The sequence below is a fragment of the Lactuca sativa genome, chromosome 2 (assembly GCF_002870075.4).
Source record: "Lactuca sativa cultivar Salinas chromosome 2, Lsat_Salinas_v11, whole genome shotgun sequence".
Classification (NCBI taxonomy): domain Eukaryota; kingdom Viridiplantae; phylum Streptophyta; class Magnoliopsida; order Asterales; family Asteraceae; genus Lactuca; species Lactuca sativa.
In genome coordinates, this window is record NC_056624.2 from 6,674,864 (window position 1) to 6,699,239 (window position 24,376).

Genomic DNA, 24,376 nt, shown 5'->3' on the forward strand with positions numbered 1-24,376 from the left:
AATTAACGGATTTTAACTAATTTCCAATGATGACATAATTGATACCTACAATAAATAGGCAAAATACTCTCACTTACACAAATACATAAAAATTAACATTTTTAGACTAACATACAAAATTGGTTATCTGATTTTTTGGTTTAGGTACAAAAAAATCATTTTGCAATTTTGATCCCTATCACTCACACTGTTAACTTAAGTTTGTTAATGCCTTATAAAACGACTATTTTGCCCTTCTTTTATTCTGTATTATTAATTATCATGGAAATTATTCATAGGTCCAACCACCCATAACTGCGCCACTGTCCCCCTCTTTCCCCTTTCACCATCTTCCCCACCTAGCTCCCGTATCTGTTCCTCCGTTGCAATCACTTTCCTCCACTACCATATCAATCTCAGGTGCATTTTCATCATCATCAAGCATGGAAAACGCAAGGCATAGCATAAACTCAATGACCATATCTTATCATCTTCAACACATTATTAAGATGCGAGTAACATAAAACATATACCCAGTAAAATAGAAAAAACTTTGGTTATCAGATGAGTGAAATCTTAAATTTAAGTGAAAAATTTGTAGGATAACTGGGGGATGATGCAAGAACATCCAATTTCAGGTGAGATTTACAAACAATTGGATTGAGATATCCTTTAAGGCTTCATATATGACCTAATGAAGGAGACACAGAGGGGAGTCGAGATGGTCACTAGGAGGGAGAACCAAGATAAAGGGGATGATATTTTAATACTTACTCTATTTTTTACCATAAATCAATAATTTTGAATGATCACTTAACAATGTGGTGTAAATATATAATATTTGAAGTTACAATTGTTAGAAAATATTAAACAAATTGTTAAGTAGAGAGAAATAATAAGAATAAGAAAATAAGAAAAACCTGCTTATAAAAATGTAAAATTAATAATATAAAGGTTGAACGAGATATACTTAGCAATGTAGAAAATCTAGCCTCCTTCTCCACACTGAAAAATGTAGTATATAGGGTAATTTGTCAATGTTTTTAAATGTGGAGTATTAAATTGTTTATCCACATTTTGAAGTGTAATGGTTTAAAAATAATTTGTTTCGACACACTTTTAAGTGTGAATAATTGATTGATTTATTGTAGTGTGATATGTATATATGTATATGTATGTAGGTACACACACTCACACATGTAGATATTGTTGAAGAGAGTGAATAACAGATGAGATCAAACTATCTATGGTTAGTATTGAGAAGATCAGATAAACGTGGAAGTTATTGGGTGTTGTTACTATCATATCCCTTCCTTGTATAGCTCCTTATTTTGTGTACAAATCCCTATATATGTAATCCCTCTGTAAAGAAAATAATATATTGAAAAACCTTCATACGAATTTCTTGTCTACATGGTATCAGAGCATACCGTTTGAAACCCTTTGAATCAAATCAAAAAATCACCCCTCGAAGAACAATGACAGACAAAGACTCCATCCCTCCTCAAGAACCTCGCCTTGTTGTTCAGGATGCTCCCTTCCCAACTGGGATCATCCTCGATGACACAAACTATTAGTTGTGGTCTCAACTAGTGGAAATGAGGATTGGAGCAAGCAATCAACTGGGACCGGATCCTCCAAGAAGCCTGACTCCGGTGAAAAACAAATCGAAAATTGGCTCATGGATAATAATCGGGTCAAGAGTTGGATCATAGACTCGATGAGCCCCACCTTGATCCCGAAGTTTATCCGTTTGAAGATGGCGAAAGAAATCTGGGACGCGGTGGCAAACACGTTTTATTACAGGACGGGTGAAACACAGTTGTTTGAACTGAATCGTAGGCCGTTCAGTACAAGACAAGATAGAATGGATGACCACTTGCAGCATACTACAACGAATTGATAGGGATATTTCAGGAGATCGATACCCGGATGATGGTTCAGGAAGATGATGTGAGCGATGTAGTTTCCCTTAATAAAATATTAGGACTTCTCCGAGTACACATCTTTCTTGGAGGGTTAGATGCATAATTTAACCAAGCACAAGGGGAGATCCTAAGAAAAGATCCACCCTTGGATCTTGAGGCGTGCTATGTGTTCATACGAAAAGACCAGTCCCAAAGAAACAATAAGGAAGACGTGAAGAATGAACTTGATAGTTTTGTGTATCTCACAGCTCGAAATCGCCGTTCAAAAGAAAAAATTCCAGCAACAAGAAAAACACTTTTGTGTGTACTCATTGTGGAGAAGAGGGGCACTCAAAACAGCAGTGTTACGAGATCGTAGGTTACCCGAAGTGGTGGGATTTTTCAAAGAAGCCACGAAGGAAGGTGGGACAAGCCTGTATTGCTATAACAAAGAATGATGAGGTGACCTTAATTGCTGCCCACACTGAGTCATTCAACAACCATGGTACGTCAACTACAACTAAGCCTGTGATTAGTGAATGGATTATTGATACAGGTGCGACGGATCACATGACAAATGATCCGTCTAAGCTGGCATTAAAAACCCGGCCTAAGCAAAACATGGTGAAAACAGCAAATGGGGGTTAGCCAAAGTAACATGTGAAAGTTCTGCTCAAGTGTCGAATTCTATGAATCTTGACACTGTCGTGGTTGTTCCATCCTTGTCATCGAATCTATTATCTATCAGTCAGATCATAGATCAACTTAACTGTTATGTAAGTTTTTGGCGAAAAAAAATGTGTGTTTCAGGACATTGTGATGAATCGGACTCTTGCCTATGGTATTAGGTAGGGAAAGTTGTACTATATGGAAGAAGAAAGACCAGCTGAAGCATACGACATGGAAGAAGGAAGTTCTTTAACTTGGTTATGGCATCGTAGATTAGGGCATTTGTCGTTCGGTTATTTGAAAAAACTTAAACCGAAATTGTTTTTGAATAATAAACAGTTTGATTCTAATTGTAATGTGTGTGAAAGGGCCAAAAGCCATCGGATTTCGTATTCCCAAAGTGAGAATAAAACTACTATTCCCCTCATGAAGATCCACTCTGATGTGTGGGGTCCGACAAGAATAGCTACTCCGAATGGGTATCATTTTTTTGTTACTTTAATTGATGAATTCTCATGAATGATTTGGATTTCCCTGTTAAAACATAAAAATGAAGTAATACATGCCTTTAAAGAATTATACAAGTTAATAAAATCTCAATACAAGTGTGAGATAGAGATCCTCCAATTTGATAATGGAGGAGAGTATGTGAACCATGACATACAAGTATTTTGCAGGGATAACTCTATCAGACACCAAACATCATGTTCAAATACGCCTCAACAGAACGGACACGCAGAAAGGAGAAATAAACAAATACTTGAAATTGTGCGAGCCTCTTTATTTGACATGAAGATTCCATGCTAATACTAGGGAGGAGCGGTAAGAAATGTTGCATATTTGATGAATAGAACACCGTCAAGAATTATAGAGTTTAAAACTCCACTGCAACTGTTACATGAAAAACTAGATATTCCGATTGGGTCCAATCTCGAACCACACATATTTGGGTGTGCAACATATGTACACTCTAATACTGGAAAACTAGAAACACATGCAATAAAGTGTATGTTTCTAGGGTAAGCTGACTTCAAAAAGGGGTACCGATGTTACGACCCGAAAGAAAAGAAAATGTATGTTACTTGTGATGTTAATTTCCATGAGAACGCCTCTTATTTTACTCATGAATATTCCCCTCAGGGGGAGAGGTCGAATGAGGGTAACATGCATGATATCAATAAAGATATTGGGCTGGATGAAGTAATAGATGGACTCGAATTAGATGCAAATGGGCCAGAAACGCATGAAGATGGGCCAGAAATGACTTACGAGCCTGGCAATTTCGAGCAAGGTAGTACAACGAGACCAAGCCCAACCTATACCGAGTCGGATCCAACATCACCACAAGGTAAATTAACTAATGAAAACTCTAACAGTTCTCATGAGAATGTCAATGCACAGGCAATCCTAGAGACGAGATATCCTGTGAGAAAAAATAGAGGGATACCATGGAGGCAATACTAACCGGATCTTACGTCAAAGTTGAAGTACCCGATCAATCACTACGTGTCCACAGATAAGTTGTTCGAACCACAACGATGCATGGTGGAGGAGTTAGCCACTGTAGTCATCCCAAAAACCATACAAGAAGTTATGAGAGATCTAAAGTGGAAAAAGGTTGTATATGAAGAGTTAGATGCATTAAAACAGAATCAAACGTGGGATGAAGTAGTACTCCCTCCAATAAAGAGAACCGTAGGGTGAAAATGGGTCTTCACGGTTAAACTAGATTTGAATGGAAAGGTAGAGAGGTATAAGTCCAGACTAGTTGCGAAGGGCTATACACAGAAGTACGGCATAGACTATGGGGATACTTTTGCACCGGTGGCGAAAATAAATACTATTAGAATCCTGGTGTCAATTGTTGTAGAGACTGGCCACTTAAACAATTCGACGTAAAAAACGCATTTTTAAATGGCTACTTGGAAGAAGAAGTGTTCATGGAATCCCCACCCAGAATGAATTTTGGTGACAAAGTATGCAAGTTGAATAAGGTGTTGTACGGACTAAAACAGTCCCCAAGAGTGTGGTTTGGGAGGTTTTAAAGGTTCATGAAAAATGTTGGACATAAACAGTCAGATGCTGATCATACTTTATTCATAAAGAACTGTGGGAAGAAGATAACCGCCCTGATTGTGTATGTCGATGACATGGTAGTGACTGGCAATGATCCTGATGAAATAAACAAACTACAAGCAATATTGAGTAAGGAGTTTAAGCTGAAGGACCTTGGAAACTTGAGATATTTTTTGGGTATTGAGGTGGCGAGGTCCAAACAGGGAATTACAATGTGCCAACGAAAGTATGTACTTGATCTCCTTACTGAGACAGGTATGTTGGACTATCAACCGATTGACACACCTATTAAAGTTAACCACGGGTTGACTCTCCTATCGGGTCATATACCAACGAACAAAGAACGATATCAGAAATTGGTCGGAAAACTAATATATTTATCGCATACATGCTCTGATATTGCGTATTCAGTAAGTGTAGTTAGCCGTTTTATGCATGCACCAAATGAAAGCCACATGAAAGCCGTATATAGAATCCTTCGCTATTTGAAGTCGTCACCAGGAAATGGTTTGTATTTTATGAAGAATGGAAATCTAGAAGTCATGGGCTATACAGATGTCGACTGGGCTTGAGATAAGTCTGATGGTAAGTCCACTTCAGGGTATTTCACTTTTGTAGGAGGAAACTCAGTGACTTGGAGAAGTAAGAAATAAAAATTGGTGTCTCAATCAAGTGCAGAAGCAGAGTTTCGGGGCATGGTTCATGGAGTCTGTGAGTTATTGTGGGTAAAACGGGTGCTAAGGGATCTTAGCATTGGTGTAAATGAAGCTATGAATCTTTATTGCGATAATCAAGCGGCTGTGAAAATTGCAAACAATCTGGTTCAACATGATCGAACAAAACATGTTGAAGTAGGTCATCATTTTATTAAAGACCACCTCGAGAAGAAAACAATAATTTTGCCATTTGTTAACTCGAAGGAGCAGCTAGCTGACATGCTAACTAAGGCGGTGAATGCAAGACTAGTTAGTGACTCTCTGGACAAGTTGGGAATGCTCGACATTCATTCACCAGCTTGAGGGGGAGTCTTGACTAGAGTGAATAACGGATGAGATCAAACTATCTATGGTTAGTATTGAGAAGATCAAATAAACATGGAAGTTATTGGGTGTTGTTACATACATATCCCTTCCTTGTATAGCTCCTTATTTTGTGTACAAATCCCTATATATGCAATCCCTCTATAAAGAAAATAATATATTGAAAAACCCTTCATATGAATTTCTTTTCTACAGATACACATTTAAGTGTGAGGGTATATACAGCCACATACAAATAAGTGTTGTAAACATCAAAATAGAAATTGAAAGATGAATGACATCACATACCTCTTGGCTATTCTGAAGCAATTCAATGTTTCTTCCGGTTTCTTCACAAGGTCTCCTACCATCTATACTCACATTCATAAGTGTCCTCACATTAGAATTGCTCACGGTCGGCATGAATACGTTTACAAACCTCTCACAACTTCTTATTTCTATTATTTCAATAGCTTGAAAGCTACGGATGAGAATATCAAAGCTACATTCACCTTTCATGCTCCACAACTCTCTTAGCTTCCCCAAACCATTTACATAAATAAATCTCAAGTTGCTACTTAATTCTTCAATTTCACCAACACAACTCATGTTGATGTTAAATAACACTTCAATGCTTCCACATTCAGAAACATGAAGCTCTTCCAAATGACCCAGCAAAGACATGGGATTGGTTGGAAACAGATTCACAAGATTATCACATTCCATCACCTCAATCTTTGTCAACATGCAGGCATTAACTTCATCACTACTACTAAATTGATAAGGCCATATCTCTTTCAGCTTATCCATCCTCCTAATTCGCAATATCTCCAACTTAGAAACCAGCATCTGCATAACAATTAAGACATGGTTATCATCAATAGCAGCATCCAATCAATATATTGTGCTATTATATTAAATATATTTTTCTTAAGGAATGCCCAAAATAATATATAAAGTTTCAATACTTAGTCAATCCATGTAACTATTAACATAAATGTTAATATAGATGTACCTCTTTGTTCAAGAATGGTTGATTTTTAGAAACGTTACTGGATATAGAAGATATTGCAGATGTATTCCTAGGATAAATGCTAGTGAAATTAGGAAGGCCATCTAGTATCAACTCCACTAGCTCTGGTAGCTCAATTACATTAGCAGTGTTGCAAAGACCAACCAACTTTGGTAGCTTATCCAAAGATAGAAACTTTAGCTCCTGAAACTTAATTACACCATCTCCACCATTGTCATTATATGCCAGTACATCCAGAATGGGGCACTCTGATACTGTGAGACGCTCAAGCTTCGTCAAACCACTTACCATAGGAACTGTGAAGAGGCATTTCAAGTTTGCACACTTGAAAACATCAAGGACTCTTAAATTATTAAATGAATGTTGAGGCACACATTTAGGTTCCACTAAAACTTCTTCAAGATCCTTCATCCCATCCACCTCCAAATAAAGCGTCTGGGTTTCCTCAAACAACTCATTCATGCTAGATTCCAACAGCTCATCTTTGCTAGTGACCAACATCAATTTGTTTTCAAATGAATGCTTCTTGAAGCCTGTATAATCTCCTAAAGCATGTCCCATGGAGATCCTGAACCTTTTAAGTTTCTTAAACACGATATTCATGGGCTTACCACTGTTATCAAAGAACTCAACTTCTAATGCAGAAAGGTTCTCTGACATTTCTGCTAATTCAGCATGATTGTTGTCTGTGAACCTAATTGCCTTTTTGCCATCTACTCTCATATAAAGCTCTTCAAGCTTGACCAAACTTTTCAAGACACCGTCATCAATCTGAAGGTTGATACAACCTGTCAAATCCAATAGCTTTAGCTTCTTCAAATTTCCAATTGTGGATGGTAACTTTCTGATCCCACAATGTGCAAAACTGAGCACTTCTAGATTCAAGAGTTATCCAATAACAGAGTGTAGCACCTGGTTCCTGGTACGTAAAATTTATCTTAGTATTCTTCAATTTAGCCTTGGACTCGGCGAGTTGTAGGTCCGACTCGCCGAGTAGGGACGGGGTCCGGATCATGTTTAAGTTGGCGACTCGGCGAGTCCCCGCTGTCTGATGAAACCCTAAATTTCAAGGGTTTGCACCCTATTTAAACCCCTTATCTGCCCCTAAGCTCGCCCCCTTCACCCTCAGAGCTCCCCATAACGTCCAACCCTTGTTCCTTGTAAGATTGAAGTCCTTTGGTGTGTTTCTTGAAGATTTTGAGAGAAAAGGAGAGTAGATCAACAAGAGAAGAAGGAGGCCAGACATCTTGGTGTTATTTCAGTGATTTCCTTGAGGTATAACTCAGTTTCACTCTGTTTTCATGCTCATTATCCCTTGTAGCTCCATGGAAGTTCTTCTTGAACCTTTTTCCCAAGCTTGTTTGTGTCTTAGGGTTCGTAATAAGTTGTTTAGCCTCTAGATCTAGGCATGATTGTGTTGGATAAGGTGTCTAAGTCCATAACTATTTCTGGTGTGTACTTGACCCGACCCGGGATGGTCCATTTGGGTTGCATGGCACCATGCAATTGGATAGACTAAATGAGAGAAATAACACTTGGAGATTATTAATATATTATAAGTTCTAATATATTAATAATATTATTTGATTAGTTTGATCAAGAATTAATTTAGAATTATTTAAGTGATCAAGAGATAACGAATTAAATATATGGGTTGATTATGTAAATCATTCATATCTTGTATAGTGGGCTAAGAGGCTCCATGGATTATCAAGTTGGGTTCTACCCATAGGATGCTCCATGGATGCTCCATGGGAGTTACAAACCCATGGGTCATGGAAATGAAGAGTCATGACACATTAGGGTTTACATGGTGTAACCCTAGATGTGTCAACACTATATAAGAGTCCTATTCTCCACAAAATTGGCTACACACAATACACTATATGAAACAAGAGGGCTAGGCCGATTTCAAGGAGTGTGAATTCTCTCAAAAGTCTTTCCAAGAGCATTTGGTGTTGTGTGAAGCATTTGAGGCATCACACTTGGGGTGCTAGTCTCACAAGGTTTCAAGGAACATATGCAACAATAAGGTAAGTTATTCTATCTTTCATTCAAGTAAAAAGTTGTTCCCCATGTATGCTAGATAGGAATATAACCTTGGAATTCAACTTTGCATGATAATTAGAGAAACATAGATCCAAGGTTATTAGGGTTGCATGTACACTTAGGAAGTGCTAGAATGCTCAAAACCCATCAGTGGTATCAGAGCCTAGGCTTGTTTGTTTGTTATTTGTGCTTAAAAGTTGAAAAAAGTTGAAAAACTTGCTGTCTGCCTGATGAACTCGCCGAGTCCATGGGGAGATTCGCCGAGTTCACTTGTATCTTCAACCTACTCGCCGAATAGGTTCATGCACTCGGCGAGTAGGAGCCACAGAGTGTAGATTTTCGATTTTAGTTGCTGGGAATGGACTAGAAACCTTACCCTAAACTGTTTTGGTACTTGAAAACTTGTTTTAGCTGGTGTAGTCTTTGCTAATTCATTTACAACAACTAGTTATCAAAATTACAAAGTTTAAGTGTGATTTTGATTCATGAAAGTGTTCATATTCATGTTCTTGATCTTATGATGTTTAGATGATCATAGGAATTATTTGTAACCTATGTGGTAGATTAATTCTTGATCATAATGTGTTTTAATGGAGTCCATAACTTGTCTTCAAGTTATGGAAAACCAAAAGTCACTTGGATTAAAAACCATTAAAAGAACACAAGAGTTAGAAAAATGAAGAGTCTTCATTTTATTACTCTATTAAACTCATAAGTTACAAGAAATGAAAAGTTTTGAATGTTTACAAAACTTGCCCTCAAGTTTTGGAACAAGTAAAGTCAAGTTAAAACTTTAGTTCCAACCCTTAGAATTTTAAAAGTTAAAATTCAACCTTTATACTTATATTATTATGATTTAATAATTATATATATGTATAAGAACAAAGTCGTCTTACCGCTAGTACGCCTCATTCACGAAGCCGGTCTATAAGGTGGGTATAAGGTTGTTGCCTATAAAATGGCAAGTTAATGTGTGTCCACTCTCACCCACCGCTTGCTTGACTGGTGGAGGGTCGTTAGCCGAACGGGTAAGACAAGGACTTATAAATTCTCATTTAAAGTATGATGAATATTATAAAGTAACTAAATGTTTTATTAAATTCCCAATCTTAGTTACTTTAGGAAAAATGTGAATAAGGTGCTAATCCATGAAATTACACTTTACACTTTGTTTAAGTCGTTGGTGGAGTGTGTGTGGTTAATCGGCACACTAAATTGGACTTAACAAGGTAGGTAAAGGGTAAGTTAAGGTTTATTATAGTATCGGTGGAGCGTGTGTGGTTTACCGACACATCGATTGAGTGATAAACTTTAAGGGTACCAAGTGATTTGCATGGTTACTTCACACCTCGTTTTGTGATCCTCGGTATCCCAGTCACAAAACTTGGAGGGCACACTCGAGATTGAAACATGCCTTTGAAAAGTTCATTGAATCTTAAAGAATCTAGGAATTTCTAAGAACCAATCAAAAACCTAATATTTAAATATTTCGGTTTTCATGGTGGAAATTGGTGAATTGTCATTCACCTACCTTTCGAATATGTTATAGCTTGGATTACGACATACCTCTTCTAAGTTATAATATATTGTGATTGGATCCTAGCCTTAATATTACATTTGGGTGTTTTATTAAGGACTCTCTTAATATCTAAACTAATCTTGTTCTCTTCTTTCAGATGTCTTCAAACAATGCTGCTTCTGGCTCTAATCCTAATGGCTCTTTTACCCTTATGAACTTGTGTGGGAAAGTCACCTTTGATGGATCCAACTTCAATGAGTGGATCAGAAACATCAGGATGATTACCCGCTACGAGGACAAAGAATATGTCCTTGAAAAGGAGCTTAAGGAGATTGATGAGACCACTGCAACTCCTCAGGAGATCGCTGACTTTCAGGCACATGAAAGGGATGCTACGAAAGTGGCTTGCATCATGATGGCCATGATGACAGTGGAACTCCAAAAATCTTATGAGGATTTCTACCCTTATGAAATGCACCAAGATCTGATGGAAAGATACCATCAAAGTGCACAACAAGAGAGGTATGAAATCATCTGCTCCATGATAACAACCATGATGAAGGACGGGGAATCCGTCACGAGCCACATGCAGAAAATGCAAAGGTATGTGGATCGATTGCTGAAGCTAAATGTGAACTTCCCAGAGGAGCTTGCAATAGATATCATTTTGCACTCCTTACCATCATGCTATGATCAATTCCGCATGACATATCACATGAATAAGGAAGAGGTAACACTCAACAAACTTCAGGGACTTCTCAAGACTGCAGAAACAGGTCTTAAGGGGAAGTCGGTTGTTAACACTCCTACTCCAAACTCAACTCCGGTTTTGGCAATCGGGAAAAGTCGAGGGAGGAAGAGAAAGAGCTCTTCGAAGGGTACCAAGGCTCGGACCCTTGATGGCTCTTCTTCAAGTGGAACCAAGAAAGGTTTCATCACTCCTTCTTCTGACCCAAAAGAGGCTGAATGCTTCTATTGCCATGAAAAGGCTCATTGGAAGCGGAACTTCCGAAAGTACTAGCAGGATGTGAAGGATGGGAAAGTTAAACCCAACCATGCAAGTATTTACACTATCTTATCTAATAACTCACCCCATTCTAAATCTTGGGTCCTTGATACCGGTTGTGGTATTCATATTTGTTGTGACTTGCAGGGACTAAGAAGAAGTGAGAATGTGGAGCAAGGAAGAATAAACTTGATCATGGGGAATAGGAAAGCTTCACCTGTCACCAAGATTGGAGTTTATACTTTATCGCTAAGTAGTGGGTTTAGTTTAGATTTGAATAAATGTTGTTACTCGCCATGAATGGCAAGAAATATTATTTCCTTTCATGCTTTGTACAAACAAGGGTTTAACTTTTCATTTAATAATGAAGTTGGTTCTATTGATGCTTTCTTTAATAATGTTCTTTATTTTAAAGCATTACCCTGTGATGGTGTGTATGAAGCTGTATCTGTTGTAGATAACTTAGGAAATAATGTTTTGTGTATTGATTCTATTAATAATAACTTGGATAAAGCATCATTATGGCATTGTCGTCTTGGACATATAAGCAAGAAACGCATAGGCCAACTCCAAAAGGATGGAGTCTTGGAGTCATTTGACCTAAAGTCGGATGATAGTTGCGAATCATGCTTACTTGGAAAAATGACAAAGTCACCCTTCACAGGCTCGTGTGAAAGGGGTGAAGGTTTGTTGGACCTTGTACACACGGATGTGTGTGGACCATTCAAACATGCCACAAGGGATGGTAATCGTTATTATTTGACTTTTACAAATGATTACAGTAGATATGGATATGTCTACTTAATCAAGCATAAGTCAGAGACTTTCGAGAGGTTTAAGGAATTTAAACAGGAAGTCGAGAATCAATTGGGCAGGAACATTAAGATGCTTCGATCCGATCGAGGAGGTGAGTATCTTAGTTCAGAGTTCCTCGACTATCTTAGGGAATGTGGGATTGTCTCACAATTGACACCTCCTAGGACACCACAGTTGAATGGTGTGGCTGAGAGGCGTAATTGAACCTTATTGGATATGGTTCGTTTCATGATGAGTCGAGCTTCGCTACCAATCTCATTCTGGGGGTATGCCTTAGAGACTGCCGCCCATATCCTTAATCTAGTCCCTACAAAGAAAGTTGCCAAAGCTCCTCACGAGATGTGGACTGGTAAAGTACCTAAACTAGACCACATCAAGATTTGGGGTTGCGAGGCTTTCGTGAGACGCAAGACTCATGATAAGCTCGAACCTCGAAGCGAGAGGTGTATTTTCATCAGCTACCCACAACAATCCTTTGGTTACCTCTTCTACAGACCTAGTGAAAATGTGGTCTTTGTAGCTAGGAGGGCTTTCTTTAGAGAGAAAGAGTTTATAAGCCAAGGAAACAGTGGGAGGCAAGTTGACCTTGAAGAAATTCAAGAGTCAAGCGGTGAAGGAACTTCAAACCCTAGCACTTAACCTGAGGAGGAAACTCCTGTTGAGCCAATTGACAAGTCCGTACCTCTGAGGCGTTCCACAAGGGTTAGGCATGCTCCTGAGCATTACTATGGATTCCATATTACTGCAGAAGGAGATACACTTATCAGTGATGAGACACTGATAGGTCTAGATGAACCTAACAGTTACGCGGAAGCCATGGCAGACCCTGAGTCAGCCAAGTGGAAAGAGGCAATGGATAGCGAGATACAATCCATGTATGACAATCAAGTTTGGAACTTGGTTGAAAATGTACCAGGTCGTAAGACAGTGGGGTGTAAATGGATCTTCAAGAAGAAGACCGGCATGGATGGTAATGTACACACTTATAAGGCTAGACTAGTTGCAAAGGGGTTCTCTCAAATTCCTGGAGTGGATTATGATGAGACCTTTTCTCCAGTAGCCAAGATTAAGTCAATTAGGGTTATGTTATCCATAGCTGCATTTCATGACTAGGAAATTTGGCAAATGGATGTCAAAACCGCTTTCCTTAATGGAAAGTTGGCTGAAGATGTTTACATGAGTCAGCCAGAAGGTTTTGTCAGCAACAAGTACCCTAATAGAGTGTGTAAGCTTGAGAAATCCATTTATGGATTGAAGCAAGCACCTCGCAGATGGAATCTTTGCTTTGATGAAAAGGTCAAGGAATTTGGCTTTTCTAGGAGTGAAGATGAATCTTGTGTGTATGTCAAGGCTAGTGGGAGTATAGTTAGCTTTTTGGTATTGTATGTGGATGACATACTACTCATAGGAAATGACATCCCAACTCTGCAGGAAGTTAAGTCCTGGCTTGGGAAGTGTTTCTCTATGAAGGACCTAGGAGAAGCTGCCTATATTCTAGGGATAAGGATCTTGAAAGATCGGAGTAAAAGACTAATTGGACTTAGTCAGAGTACCTACTTGGATAAGGTGCTGAAGAGATTCGGCATGCAGGATTCCAAGAAAGGAGAGTTACCTATCCAGAGTAACGCCAGATTGAGTAAGACACAAAGCCCTAGCACTGAGGCTGAGATAGCAGAAATGAGTCGAATACCTTATGCTTCGGCTGTAGGATCGATCATGTATGCTATGACGTGTACTCGACCTGATGTAGCCTTTGCCCTAAGCATGGTTAGCAGGTATCAGGGGAACCCTGGCAAGGCACACTGGATTGCGGTAAAGAATATCCTCAAGTACCTACGGAGGACTAGGGACTGGGTCCTTACCCTCGGTGGGAGTGATGACTTGAGAGTTGTAGGGTATAGTGATGCTAGCTTCCAGACTGATAGGGATAATTTCCGCTCTCAGTCGGGCTGGGTCTTTACCCTAACGGAGGAGCAATTTCTTGGAAGAGTTCCAAGCAAGAGACAGTGGCTGATTCAACTTGTGAATCAGAATATATTGCAGCTAACGAGGCGGCAAAGGAGGCGATATGGCTGAAGAACTTCATTGGAGACCTTGGAGTTGTACCAGCTATTAAAGAGCCAATGGAAATTTTATGTGATAGTGTAAGTGCTGTTGCCTTAGCCAAGGAACCAAGGGATCACGGGAGATCCAGACACATCGACAGAAAATACCATTTTATCAGACATCGAATTGAAGAAGGACTCCTCGTGGCAAAGAGGGTATCATCAGATGAGAATCCGGCAGATCCCCTCACGAAGGGACTGACTCGGGTTAAGCATCTCCAGCATGCTCGGAGCATAGGGCTGAAGGATGATATTAGATTTAGTAGTTAGATAACCTCGAAATTTGTAAAGTGTAATTGACATTAGATGATGAATAAAAAGTGTTTTATTTATGAGTAAAGTGTTGCTATCTCTTGTCGATCGTTTACTATATTTCTTTTGCATGTTTTGACTTCCAGAATAATCTTTGTTTGGTATAACATATTATTGAAACCTCCACAGTCAGTCATATGTCGGATGTAGGTATGAATCAAGACTGTCATGTTTGGTTGTAGAGGTCTAAGGTGTTGGACAAGGCTACAAAAATCATGAGTGCTCATAAGTTCTGAGCATTGGACTCAACCCACGCTCACTGGAATTACTTCATCGAATTCTATCTCAAGTGATCGTGAGACTGTAATATCATATAAGACTTCAAACCTAGAGATATGATTTGTTACTTACAAGTTGGTTATGCATTGATTGTACGAAAACGCATTGGTAACTCGATGTTTATAAAACGTGCTTTTGTGTGTAATTCAATGAGTGGTAGAACAAACATATGAGTCGAAGTTTATCTGTTCCTTCTTGGATTAGAAGCTGATATCTGGACCCCTCGATGATTTTGTTTTGACCTATGTACCGGGCCCGGTCAGAACTAAGTTGATGTGTTCAATTAAGTTCTTTGTCAAACAAATCGGAAATCGGGAAACAAACTGCTGGACAATAAGTAAGACATTGTTCCATGTATTTGTCCGGCTGATATCTAGAACGGAGGATTATATGATCCCTTATCTTAAATGGCGTACCATCATCTTCTCAGTTCCGAGAAACCTTGAAAGAGCTATGATTGTCGGTCGGTTCCTGAAGTACTAAAGTTATAGTTATTAGACTTATCCAAGTGGAAGACTGTTGGATAAGGTGTCTAAGTCCATAACTACTTCTGGTGTGTACTTGACCCGACCCGGCATGGTCCATTTGGGTTGCATGGCACCATGCAATTGGATAGACTAAATGAGAGAAATAACACTTGGAGATTATTAATATATTATAAGTTCTAATATATTAATAATATTATTTGATTAGTTCAAGAATTAATTTAGAATTAATTAAGTGATCAAGAGATAATTAATTAAATATATGGGTTGATTATGTAAATCATTCATATCTTGTATAGTGGGCTAAGAGGCTCCATGGATTATCAAGTTGGGTTCTACCCATAGGATGCTCCATGGGAGTTACAAACCCATGGGTCATGGAAATGAAGAGTCGTGACACATTAGGGTTTACATGGTGTAACCCTAGATGTGTCAACACTATATAAGAGTCCTATTCTCCACAAAATTGGCTACACACAATACACTATATGAAACTAGAGGGCTAGGCAGATTTCAAGGAGTGTGAATTCTCTCAAAAGTCTTTCCAAGAGCATTTGGTGTTGTGTGAAGCATTTGAGGCATCACACTTGGGGTGCTAGGCTCATAAGGTTTCAAGGAACATAAGCAACAACAAGGTAAGTTATTCTATCTTTCATTCAAGTAAAAAGTTGTTCCCCATGTATGCTAGATAGGAATATCACCTTGGAATTCAACTTTGCATGATAATTAGACAAACATACATCCAAGGTTATTAGGGTTGCATGTACACTTAGGAAGTGTTAGAATGCTCAAAACCCATCAGATTGAGCTCCAGGAGCTTGGACCTATTGCCTTTATGGAGCCATAGTGCATGAAAGCCCTAGATCTACTCTTTTGGTGCATTTTGAGCCCTAAAACCCTCATGGGTGTTTATTTACACGTAAAGTTGGAAACTTTACGTGTAAACCAGGCCCTAGAAACCCAGATCTATGAATGGCATGGGTTAGATTCAAGCAGAATCGTGTGTATAGTAATTACATGCGGCAGACTCGGCGAATCGAGTCGTGAGTCCCCGAGCCTTCCCCCTTTTTGTGTTTGCGGGATGGAGTAGTGAGTCATAGGGTGTGACTCAGTGGGTTGGAAGCCAGACTCACTCACGTAGTAACTCGGCGAGTCAATGCCATGACTCGGCGAGTTCAAGGCAATCTTCTTGCCTCAAGAACGGACTCGGCGAGTCTCAACATAGAGTGTTCTTTAGATGAAGATGAACTCGACGAGTTGTTCAGACAACTCGGCGAGTAGAATGAAGAACGTTGGGTCATCAACTTAGAAGGAAAACTCGTCGAGTCAATGCCAAACTCGACGAGTAGAGATGGGATAGTGGTCAGACAAAGGGATAGGGACTCGGCGAGTTGGCAAGCCAACTCGGCGAGTCGGGTCAACTGGAAGTTGACTTTGACTTTGACTCATGGTTTGGTTAAGGGTAAATGGTCAGTTTACCCTGAGGTCGGTTAGCAATATTTGACTAAATGTTTGGTGGGAATTGAAGCCGAAGGATTTCCGGAGCAGCAGCAGCAGCAGACAGACAGTTCCCACATAAAGCAGCAGCTACGAGGTGAGTTACCTTCCAGTAGCGGTGGGTCTACGGCCACAATGCCGGCCCACTAGTAGGAGATGTATGATAGATGATGGTCTCCGTGATATTCATCTAGGGTTGCTACTACCTGTGTTATGTTTATGTGCTAGTATGATACGATGCTATGTGATATGTGTTATGTGGTAGTAGTAGGGGGTGAAATAGTCCCCAGTATTCGGTCGCAAGGACCGAAGGGGTAGGTCGGGCACACAGATATGCCCGGCAGTATTCGGTTGCAAGGACCAAAGGGGTAGGTCGGGCACCCAAATATGCCCGGCAGTATTCGGTCACAAGGACCGAAGGGGTAGGTCGGGCACCCAGATATGCCCGGCAGTATTCGGTCGCAAGGACCGAAGGGGTAGGTCGGGCACCCAAATATGCCCGCCAGTATATGTATGTTATGTGATTTTATGGTATGTGGTACAGTGGGGGGACTCACTAAGCTTCGTGCTTACAGTTTTCAGTTTTGGTTTCAGGTACCTCTTCTTCGAAGGGGAAAGAGTTGGCGCGGTAGCGGCCCATCACACACACGCTTTGTATTCCGCACTATGAGATTTTCCTGGGAATTGTCCTCTGACGTTGTTATGTTTTTATAAACTGATTTCCAGACACGCACTCTTTTATGAATGATATGGTCGGTGTATGTTTTATTACTAATGTTTTGCTAATTATATGTTTTAAAAAATGAAATTTTTGGCTCGTATTTTTGGGATGTTACACAGAGAAATCAAACATCAATGGACATCGATGGAAAACAAGTATCCGAAGCTTGTTGGAGCATTGAAGTGATCCAGGGAGCAACGGATACTGCATATTTTCATACACTATAACTTCAAGATTTTCCTTTTTTTTAGAAAAATCTTCAGGAAACTTAAGCGACTTATCTCCATGCATAAGTCTCAAAAGTGCAAGGTTTGGGTACTTAGAGTCACTAGGAAACTCAGACATACCCGTGCAAGTAATAGAGATTCTTTTGCAAGACTCGCTCATTTCAGCACTACTCCACTTTAAATTATCACCATGATTAATTACCCATGGATGGTCACCCTTAGAAACTCTACCTAAAACAAAATCAAGCACAAGATCATGCATTTTGACACACCCAATGTAATCGCTATCCATCAACAAATTTGCTTTTTTGAGACTCTGCACACACGTGTCTGTCCTGTCTCTAGCCTCTCCAAAAGTAGAAACTCCATTTAACAGCCGTAGGCCCCATGCATATCTTGTGAGTTCCTCGATTGGAATATTAAAGTCATCGGGAAACAAGCCACAAAGAAGAAAAATCTGTTTTTCATCCTCTTCTTTTATATAGTCGTAGCTTATCTTAATACTTTCTTGCACATAATCAAGATTTTTATTCTCCAAACGGCGGGGTGTATCTCTCCATGCAACCTTTTCTTCAAACTTAAGACGAATGGCAATGAGATTAATGGCAAGGGGCAAAAACCCACATCTTCTCACAATCTTTGTTCTTATTTTATTGAGCTCCTTATCATGTTGTTTTAAAGCACCTGTAATTTTCCAAAAGAAGTTCTGTGCTTCGGGTTCCTCCATCACTTCCACTCTAACTATTTTCAAATCTGAATAACCTGCTGCAATTTCTGTGCAAATTTTTTCATACCGTGATGTCAGCAACAACTTGAAGCTGTTAGGCAAAGGATTAAGTCCAATATCATTGAGTTTAATCATCTCCCAGACATCATCTAATATCACCAAAACCTTTTGTTCTCTTTCTGCCATGTTCGTAAATGATATACGAAGACGTTCTGCCCTTGTTGTTGTATTCATTTCAGTTAGAGGTAGACTTATGTATTCAGCCAAAGCTTGCTGAATAGAAAACATGTTTATCTGTTGCCTAATAACCACCTTCAGAACATAATCAAACATTTTTGTATCTCCTACAGTCTTTTTTCAGTTGTTCCATCATCATGGTTTTTCCCACACCACCCATACCACATATGGCTATGATTTGGATCTTGTGATTTCGTTGAAGGAACCCAAGCGTATCCTTGAAAGTCTTCTTTCTTGATTTGAAGTGATTTTGGGCATCACCATCCGAAGGTGGAAAACTGGATGCGATTTTCGAGTTCACTTTCCCAAGAGGTTTTGGAGCATCTGTCCAAATTATCTTACTATTTTCATCCATAAGACTTTCCATCTCCTCCTTAATCTTGAATGCATTCCTACCTGCTCGATACCTAATTTTCATGTTGAAACATCCATTCTCGATGCTTGAAATGCTTTGAGCCTCTATTTTAATCTTTTCAACCTCTTCCAACCAACCCAGTACACGAGTAGGTATCTCCAGATAACTTCTATTGTTTGCGTCCATGTGCTTTTTGACATCACTGTTGGGTTTTAGCCATAAGAACTTTCCTATGTGCGCATGCAAAACCCTATTGCTTGGATCTAAGATTTCTAATAAACATGCTTTTGAATCCAAGACTTCTAATGGATAATTAAGTTAAACAACAATATTAAAACAGATCTAGAATCATACCTTTGAATCCCTTGTTGATCTTGTTTGTCTTGGAGCTTCTAGAGTCACAATTGTCACTCCTCTAATGGCTTACAAACACCAATAGCAAGCAAGATGATTTAGGAGAGAGGAGAGGGGATGGATTCGGCCAGAGTATCCTTGCTTAAGGTTGTGTGAAGGTTGTACACGAATTCCACATCCCAAGGGCCTATTTATACCTTTAGACTCCTTAAGGGTTTCACCCTAAACCCTAATTGGATAATCTTCTCTTAAGGCTATCCAAATCCATTCCATAGATATCCCTATGACGATTTTGAGCTATCCTAAAGCTCTTAGAATCCGTCCAAGGTCCATCCTAATGGATTTATAGTCTAAAGTCTAACTATCAAACAATTGACAGTTTATACCCTCTTATTTAATTAATCTCTTTAAGTCACCAAATTAATACCAATTAATTTATGACTTATATTAATCAAATAGCTAAATATTATTCCTTATAATATTTACTCTCTCTTAATAAATCATCCTTCAAGTTGCTATGGTGAAGGCAACCCAAAAGGACCATGCACCACCGAATATAGTTATAGCCTTAGACACTATTCCAACAATCACTACTTGTAAAATCCAGCTGCTTCATTTTAGTATTCATGTTCCTAACATGTTTTGTGGAGGAAAAGAGATATCCCAACTGTTTCTTCACAGGAACCATTAATGATTCAACAATAGGACCACTGATTGTAGATACAAACTCCATCTTCCAATATTCTAGCTTCTGATGTGACCTGCACACCATGTGACAAATCAACAGAAGGGATGAAATTGTTAAAAGTTGTTAATTAGTATATATTTATTCATATTTTCATTACTAATTTGCAGAGCTATCTTTTTTTTTTGTTAAATATCATTATAATCCATTGATAATTATTAGCATTCAAAAATTTTCCTTCAATATTTAGATGCATGTGTATGAGAAGAGGAAGAGCGCACATAACACGTTTGGTTAGAAAAGAAAGTGTGTGGTGTGTTATGAATATATGTGTAGAAAAGAAAAAAATTGTGGGAAAATAACATTTATGTAAATTCAGACAAGTCTAGTGATCTCAATTACTCTTTCATGTATCTTTCACTTTCAACTTTACCGGCCTTTTTGTTGAACAGATTGGTCATGGCCTAACCTTTGTAGATATTATACTCCTGCCTTCTTTTTATCATCTAATTATTCTTGAATGAGAGTAGGTAATCGAAAGGCCTCAATTTGTATATCAACACACATGGATGTATTCCTTGGAGGTGAATGGGACATTGAAGCAATATAGGCAAGATTCTCTGTTTATATTCTTTTCATGGTATTCGAGCCGTGAAGAGCTTGTTGGGTTTTAGGATTTTAGCCCATAAGGAAAAGCCCAATCTGTTTGACCCACATATATATAAGTATTTTCTTGTTATGAATCATACTTGATATGTCTTTAAGTTAATAGATAATAAGTATTTTATATTCTAGGAAGTTATCTTGTTTCCGTTTTTAATTTTGGTAACTAGGATCTTTTATTATTTGAGTCGATTTTAGAAGTCTTTGTTTCCTGATTTGAGTCTTTTGTTTATCCCTATTTAAAGGGTAGTCATTCATGAATAAGATATGTTGGAATTTGAAAACAATTAATAGAGTAATATTAGGTTAATAGCTTAGTTTAGTCTCCTGCAAACAGGAGGCTAGGTTACAGGGGAGTTCATGGCTTTTTCAGGCACTAGCACTGATCCTGTCACGAGGTCTAGATCCCAGGTCATAACAAATTTGGTATCAGAGCCGCTCATGATGTCGACACAACAGGAAGAGCTGATGAAGAAATTGGAATCGTTCATGATCCAGCAAACACAAAGCAACAATGATTGGAAGACAAGTACCAATGATTTAAAGGCGGCTATGACAGCCTTGCAGACTAAGCAAGCAGCGATGGAAGAGAGATTGCAAACCCTAACCCAAAACAAATCCAAAAGACAAGAAGAAGATGATGAGAGCATGGACAAGATGTTCGAGTCTGATAGATTTGATGACCCATCGGAACAGGTGCATGAAAGAGGACGTGGCGCCACTTTTGGTGCCAATCCAAACAGTAAGTTTTTCGTACTAAGGAGGCTTCGCTGGAAGAGGTAAGGGTTTGATTCAGGAAGGAGCAGGAAGAGGATCAAGTAAGGCTTTTGAATGATGGCGGACAGGTGAACACCAACCTTTCAAACACCACTGGGACTCCCTCAAACCAGAAGGGTCAAATAGAATGGATAGGGGGCACCAAAAAACTGGGAAGAGACGGAAGATATGGGATACCGTGGGGGAAGAGTTCCGAGATTCGCCAAGATGGAGTTTCCCACATATGATGGGAAGGGTAATCCAGTCGAATGGCTTCAAAGATGTGAAGACTTCTTTGAAGAACAACAGACCCCTACTGAAGCTTGGGTTAGGCAAGCCACCTTTTCACTACAAGGTTGGGCTAGTGGGTGGTACCATAACCTGCGAAGAATGAAGACCCGCTTGAATTGGTTTGAGTTCTCAGAAGAGTGCAAAATCAGATTTGGACCCCTGATGAGCATGAACCCGTTAGGTGAGTTAACTCGATTAAGGCAAACATGTACGGTAGATGACTATTGAAGGCTTTGAGTTGCTGCTAGGGCGAATGACGAGTGTGACTCCGGAGCAAAGCATTTGGCATTTTTGTGTAGGTTTGACTAATGCTATCCGTTATGAAGTAGAGTTTGCTAGACCCACCACACTATACTATGCTATGAACCTAGCCAGACAGATTGAGTTCAAACTCGCGGAGGAGGGACGACCAAGGAGTTTTGGAGCACCTCCATTAACTGGGAATCAACCCTCGGCAGGAAGCAAAAACCGAGAGTCAGCAAGGTGGAGCCGAAATAGTGAAATTTGAAGTGCGGAACCCGACTTTGAAACGGCTTACGGCTACAGAGATGGCAGAAAGGAGAGCAAAAGGATTATGCTTTAACTGTGATGATATGTTCTCGATTGACCATAAGTGTGTGAAACTGTTTGGTATCATGTTGGAGGATGAAGAAGATGTTACTTGGGATGATCGTGCTGTTTTTACCAACACATACTCAGGTTTTGAGCTTGCGGACAAGCTCAATGCAAAGGAAGGGAGTAATGTTATGAATCGTACTTGGTAGGTCTTTAAGTTAATAGATAATAAGTATTTTATATTCTAGGAAATTATCTTGTTTCCGTTTTTAATTTTGGTAACTAGGATCTTTTATTATTTGAGTCGATTTTAGAAGTCTTTGTTTCCTGATTTGAGTCTTTTGTTTATCCCTATTTAAAGGGTAGTCATTCATGAAATAAGATATGCTGGAATTTGAAAACAATTAATAAAGTAATATTAGGTTAATAGCTTAGTTTAGTCTCCTGCAACAGGAGGCTAGGTTACAGGGGAGTTCACGGCTTTTTCAGGCACTAGCATTGGTCCTGTCACGAGGTCTAGATCCCGGGTCATAACATTTCTTGAAAACTATACATCCTCTATGTTCCCGGGTTTAACTCTAATTTGATATTTGTGCATCAATTATTAGTCAATTGCAACTGTTTTGTTCATATAACTCCTAAATTGTATGCTATATAAGATCACAATTCAATGAAAGTGACTGGTGCAGGTGAAAGAGAAGGGGATATAACAAATTCTCTTGATCTTTGGCATAAGTAATCCCTCATGAAGTAAGTCTTAATAATAGAGATACTATGATAACTACAAATTGTGAAGTGTGTGACTGTGCAAAACAGTATCTGAGAAAAATTTGCATTACCCAAAATGATATGGGAGTATCTCATCTTGTGGTGCATATATTATGGCCTTGCCTTTATTTTTATATATCTAAATCTGGAGTGAGATTAGGTAACCCATAGGTTTCAGTTTGTATATAAACACACAAGAATGTATTCTTCTTAGATGAATAAGACAGCAATACATTATGCACAAAATTCTCTGTTTATACTTTTTCACTTTGTTTTCTTTGCAGTGATTGAACAATTGAATTTAAGTTGAAAATCTTTCATATCTAAGACATTCCTGTACCTACTTGGAAACAGAGTCCCACTACACTCGTAAAATTACGGGGGATTTATAACGGCTAATAGGCTAATACTGATCTCTAGTATGAAGCATATATCATAATAAAATGACTCCTTCATAACACCGTTCAATAATCTAACCAGAGAAAATAAATAGGCGTTTTCAGCTTATTTAACATTTGAGTTGATTTTATCTGTAGAACATACACACAATCCACAAGGACCACAACGAGTAGCAAACTAAACTTGATTCCAGATATCTAGTCAAGGTTCGATATATTTGAAATGGCAAACAACAAATTCAAGTAATAGATTGGTGGTATACATATATAGGACATTTTGCACAAAATCGTACCTGATCTGTTCTATGAGACTGTGCGAATGCTTGCAATGTTGCTGCTGGTGCTACTTTGCAAAAATTCTAATGGTGTAGAAGAAGACCACTGATTGAACAACTATATATACACTGCCTCAGTTATTGCTTTTGCCTACGTATATATCATGGATTTGGGTGAGTGGAGGACAAAATTTTCCATTTTGCTTAAAAGTTTCTGGATAGCCTTATCCAAACATAGGTAAATGTAATAATCTTTTATACATTGTAATAATCCTTCAAATATGTTAATATTTGGAAATTAGTTATCACATTTTATAAATCAGCACTAAACTATTTATTTTTTTCATAACATGATATGGTAGGTAATTGTAAGTGTGTTCGTTCGGATAGATCAGTTCCTAATAGTTCAAACTAAATTCAAATTTTGATCCAAAATTTGGTTGGATTGGTTTTTACAATTCAGTTTTTAAGAGGTAAGACATTTTAAATAATATATAACTTAAATATTAGCCAACTCTATAAAAATATATATAAAAAAAAATTTTAGTTATGAATTATAATTTATAAACACCTATTAAGAAAATTTGATTATAGTTTAATATTGTATTCACAA

General features: G+C 38.6%; 1 protein-coding gene and 1 pseudogene across 1 annotated transcript; both read right to left on the reverse strand.

Moving 5' to 3' along the window:
* Positions 1 to 5,670: 5,670 nt before the first annotated feature.
* Positions 5,671 to 23,909, reverse strand: LOC111902536 (uncharacterized). Its single transcript, XM_023898357.3, has 2 exons — positions 23,782 to 23,909; positions 5,671 to 6,499 (listed from the first exon to the last, which is right to left on the reverse strand). The coding sequence occupies exon 2, from the start codon at positions 6,497 to 6,499 to the stop codon at positions 5,861 to 5,863; it is 639 nt and encodes a 212-aa protein (XP_023754125.3). The 5' UTR covers positions 23,782 to 23,909; the 3' UTR covers positions 5,671 to 5,860.
* Positions 15,733 to 19,210, reverse strand: LOC128132150 (disease resistance protein At4g27190-like; annotated as a pseudogene).
* Positions 23,910 to 24,376: the final 467 nt, after the last annotated feature.

Excerpts from the sequence above, each read along its gene's own strand:
- LOC111902536 (XM_023898357.3), bottom strand. The coding sequence starts at position 6,499 with ATGCTGGTTTCTAAGTTGGAGATATTGCGAATTAGGAGGATGGATAAG.